This window comes from Aspergillus ibericus, assembly GCF_003184845.1.
Source record: "Aspergillus ibericus CBS 121593 unplaced genomic scaffold BO80scaffold_61, whole genome shotgun sequence".
In the NCBI taxonomy this organism is placed as follows: domain Eukaryota; kingdom Fungi; phylum Ascomycota; class Eurotiomycetes; order Eurotiales; family Aspergillaceae; genus Aspergillus; species Aspergillus ibericus.
The window spans coordinates 174,943-179,824 of record NW_020292159.1 but is presented as its reverse complement, the minus strand read 5'-3'; the positions used below and the strand labels follow the sequence as shown (position 1 = coordinate 179,824).

At 37.0% G+C, this 4,882-nt stretch overlaps 1 protein-coding gene across 1 annotated transcript; it reads left to right on the top strand.

Moving 5' to 3' along the window:
* Positions 1–2,433: 2,433 nt before the first annotated feature.
* Positions 2,434–4,183, top strand: BO80DRAFT_429339 (phosphoglycerate mutase-like protein). Its single transcript, XM_025720444.1, has one exon. The coding sequence runs from the start codon at positions 2,613–2,615 to the stop codon at positions 4,020–4,022; it is 1,410 nt and encodes a 469-aa protein (XP_025570546.1). The 5' UTR covers positions 2,434–2,612; the 3' UTR covers positions 4,023–4,183.
* The last annotated feature ends 699 nt before the right edge of the window (positions 4,184–4,882 follow it).

Here is a 4,882-nt window from a genome sequence, read left to right as displayed (position 1 = left end):
TTTATTTATTTTATTTATTTTATTTATTTTATTTATTTTATTTATTTTATTTATTTTATTTATTTTATTTATTTTATTTATTTTATTTATTTTATCATTTAGTAGCTCTTCTCGTATGTTATTATTTAAAAAAAATATTTATTAAAATATTTTATTATAAAAAAAAGTATAGAATCTAGTTAAATTTAAAATAATTATTTATTTTTATCTATATCTCATACAGAATAAAAAATCTAAAAATAATAATCTATCTCTATTAAATATTCTTTAACTCTTATTAGACTTGTATAAAGCTAATATCTTTTTTTTTAAAATAAATTTAGATTTATTTAAATAACTCTATACTTAAAATATTATATGACTTTCTTTATCAAGAATTTTTTCTAAATATTAATGATGGTAAATATATACAAGATATTAATAATAAATTTTAGTTATTAATAAGTATTATATAAAAATAACTAATTTTTATATCTTTAAAGATATAAGATTCTATAAAAATATATAAATTTTTAAAGGATTAGTTCAGTCACATTAATAAATTATATTAGATCTATATTATTATTCAACGCCGTATAGTTATAGATAAGATAAATTAGATAGATATAAAGATTAAAAAGAAAGTTTCTAAGAACCCTAATATTAAGAAAAAATAGGCTATAATTAAAAATAATTTAAAAAAATTTATTATATAAAAAAATCTAAATAAAAAAAAATATTTAGATACTTTTTTTAAATATATTTTATTTTTATTTTTTTTTCTTTCTTATTATATAAAACAGAAGTATGTACTTTAGAAGAATAATAAAAATTATATAATTAAATATAAATTTTTCTTATTTAGAATTTAATTATATGTTAGAATAATATAAAAAATTTAATATATTTATTATATTTATATTATATATTAATTTAATTTTTATTAACACATATACTTACTATTTTATTATTTATTATCTTTATTATTACTATTATTATTATTATTATTATTACTATTATTACTACTATTATTATTACTATTATTATAATTACTATTATTATTACCACCATGGCTGCGTACATATTAAATAATTAAAATTAAATAATTAAGCTTCTTTTTTTTATTCTAATAATCTTAATATATATATATATTATATATATATATATATAGAGAACAAAGCAGAATACAAAAACTAATATTATATTATAATTTTATATAATCTTTTTTTTATTAATAATTATAGCTGTGGCCTTTCTTTCTATAATATATAAAAATACTTTATCTATATATATAAATAATTTTTATCTAGATAAAATCTAGTACTCCTTATAGAGACACTAGAACTATTAAGCTTATACATTTATAATTATATATAAAAAATAATAGCTGCTATAAATAGCTAAGATATTAAATTTTATTATAGCTAAATCTAAGCTTAATAATTTAAGATTTATCAGTCCTTATATATAAATATCTATTTTATTTAATCTTATAAAAATTATCTTTCTTCTCTATATATAAAATATTATAATTATCTAGATATAATAACTTTTTTTTATATTACTACTTATCTAGTGTATAGGGGGGAGCATGTACTAATTATAAATAATTTAATAAAAAATTAAAATACTCTATATAGGATAAAATATAGATAAATATATAAAAAAATATTAGTACTACTACTATAAGTAGAAAATTAATAAATAAAATTATATATAATTCTATTCTTATAAATAAAAAAGAAAAATATAACAGAAATCAGCTAATTCTCATAGAGAAGGCTAGGGATAAGAATAATTTTATTATTTTATAAATATATATAATTTATTAATACTAGTACTAGTATCAGTACTAGTACTTCTAGTTATATAGATTCTATATATAATATCTAAGTAAGACTTACATCTTTACGTGGTATTTAGGACTAGTAGTTATTTAAATAGTAAAGTTAAGTAAGTCATATGTATAGCTTCATTAGATAAGATTAACTGATCTAATAGATTTTATATTAATTCTGCTGGTAGTAAACACTAAAAAATTGCATTTGCAGGATGGCTGCTATTAACCGCCGTACGCGTATGCTGCAGGGACTTGTTTTCTCCGAGTGGGGGACCCTCCACATCGCTTAGTGCAGGGTCTGACCGCGTGGGGATTGGAGAGAGGACAGGGGACAGACCTGAAAAATCCCCCGATAGACTTAGAGATAACCATCAAACTTGACCATCGGAAATCTCCGCTCGTTTCCACAATCTCATTATGTACCACTCTGTCGAAGTATCACAAGCTTATCACAACAGCCAAGCGGACCCGTAGACAGCCAAGACCGGTTATCAGACTCCGGCAGCACATTCGATTAGCTAACAGAATGCCTCCTCCTGCACCCTGAGCCTAGACTCCGATGCAGGAAAGACCCTTCTTGCCAATGCCGACAGGGCACCCAATCCCTCCTTCCCGGGGATCTTTCGCGAACCCCGCCATGGTCGAGTCATCATCATAACGCGCCTTTTCCGCGGGCGACCTGCTGATTGCACCATGCTTGTATTTACCCCTCCCGTATAGATAACCCAGATTCTCCTCACTTCTTTTGCATCTCGTCGGTGACATCTACTTTCCGTCCACGATACGCACAGTCATGCAGCCTCCTCGTGCTTTTCTGCCCTTGCTGGCCATGTCGCTAGCCCTTCCAGCCTCGGCTGAGAAAGTGCTCGGCGCCTATATCTTTGCTCGTCACGGTGATCGGACAGCCAAGGTGCTGAAGAACACGGAACTGACCGATCTGGGCTACAGTGAGGTCTTCGCTACTGGTAGTTACTACCGAAGCCGCTACATTGACTCGGACTCCACCCTGCAGATCCAAGGCATCAGCGAGGATATCGTCAAGCTCAGTCAGATCAGTGCCTCATCGCCGTCGGATAATGTGCTGCAGAACTCCGCCACGGGCTTCTTGCAGGGCGTCTATCCTCCTGTTGGCGCGTCGGCGAACGAGACTTTGGCTGATGGGCGGATCGTCGACTCGCCAATGGATGGCTATCAGTTGATTCCACTGGCTTTGACTGATTCGGGGTCGAACAGTGAGGATACCACTTGGCTTCAGGACGCGACAAATTGCCAGAATGCCGAAGTTAGCAGCAACAATTACTATAGTTCATCGCTATACAACTCGCTGCTCAATACCACGAAGGACTACTATCAGTCATTCTCGTCAATGCTGAACAGTTCCTTTTCCGAATCTGCAATGAGTTTCAAGAATGCATACACCATCTTTGACTACCTTAACGTCGGCTATATTCACAACACCACGAACGTCCCGACGGAAGACCAGCTCCACCAGCTGTTCCTGCTGGCGAATATCGAGCAATACAATCTAGCCTACAACTCGTCCGAGACTATCCGCGCTATAGCTGGTGCCATGCTTGCGGGAGACGTCCTCCAGGGCCTTAACAAGACAGTCACATCCAAGGGGAAGACCAAGCTGAATGTCCAATTCGGCTCTTATGGAACGTTCCTATCATACTTCGGTCTCGCCCAGCTACCCGCGGCCGATGTCAACTTCACTGGAATTCCAGATTATGCCTCCTCCATGGCCTGGGAGCTCGTGACGAACTCCTCGGGGGATTTCCCGCCCACCTCCGAGATTAGCGTGCGATTCGTCTTTCATAATGGCACCATTAACGAATCCATGTCCGATAGCCCTACCGCGTACCCACTTTACGGGCAATCGAGCCTCACCATCCCTTGGTCGGACTTTGTCGACCGAACTGAAAAGATCGCTGTTACCTCGACGTCGCAGTGGTGCCAGATGTGCGGCAACACCAACGGCCAATGTGCATCCTACTCGAACAGCTCCGATTCTGGCTCCACTGTCCAGACTCAGTCGAGCAGTGGTATCTCCAGGCCGGTCGCTGGTGTCATTGGTGCCATGGTCACCCTGGCGGTGATCCTGGGCGTGGAGGCGCTTTTCCTCCTCGTTGGAGGGTTCCGCATAATCAAGAAAAGAGCGGCTGTGGCGGACGCTGCTGTGGATGAGGACAAACCGGAGTAAGCTGGGCGAACAAATTAATCCGCAACGTATCAAAATTGACGAGTTTGGATGACCTGATAATTCTGCTGGTGACTATTTCTCATGTCTGTTTCGCCCTTTCGGGCTCCAGTTTGTAGCCTTCCTCCGGTTAGCTCATATCACCAGCATTTTGTCCCACCTTCTCAAACCACCGTAGAACGCGGAAAAGTGTAAAGTGCGGCGTAATCCAAATTTTGATTCTGCAGTTGCTTCAACTCAAGTATCAATATCGGGGCACACATGAGGAAGAACCATATTGAAGAGATGAACATCCCATGAACATAAAGCAGGAACAGCCGGTAAACAGCGCCAGTACTTACCAAATGAGCTCGTCTTAGCTTCGCCTTGCGGCTACTAGACTCCAGTACCACGGTGAGGTGCGAGCTCGTCACTGGAGACCCGCGGCCTGTCCAAGAGCTGTCAGGCCACGGGCACCCGCTATTCGCTGGGATTTGAGCCTGCTGTACGCAAGGCAAGACTAGCTAGAACCTGTGTTTCACTGGGTGTTGAACCCGTTATTCCACAGGCAGTGGCCTAGCTAGCACCCGCTCTTCGCTGGGATTTGAAGTCTCATCTGCACTGGGGCTCAAAGACCCGTTATGCTGCGAGACTTGAAGGTTCCTTGTACACTGGGGCTCAAAGACCCGTTATGCACAGGGACCTGAAACGGAGTAAGTAGATGTCAGAAGATCAAGCAAGACAGATAATGCAAATATGGCAAATATGACAAGCAGGGGAAGCAGGTGAAGCAGGGGAAGCAGGTGAAGCAGGTGAAGCAGGTGAAGCAGGTGAAGCAGGTGAAGCAGGTGAAGCAGGTGAAGCAGGTGAAGCAGGTGAAGCAG

What these genes read in the sequence shown, in the direction of transcription:
- BO80DRAFT_429339 (XM_025720444.1), top strand. Translation starts at nt 2,613, where the DNA reads ATGCAGCCTCCTCGTGCTTTTCTGCCCTTGCTGGCCATGTCGCTAGCC.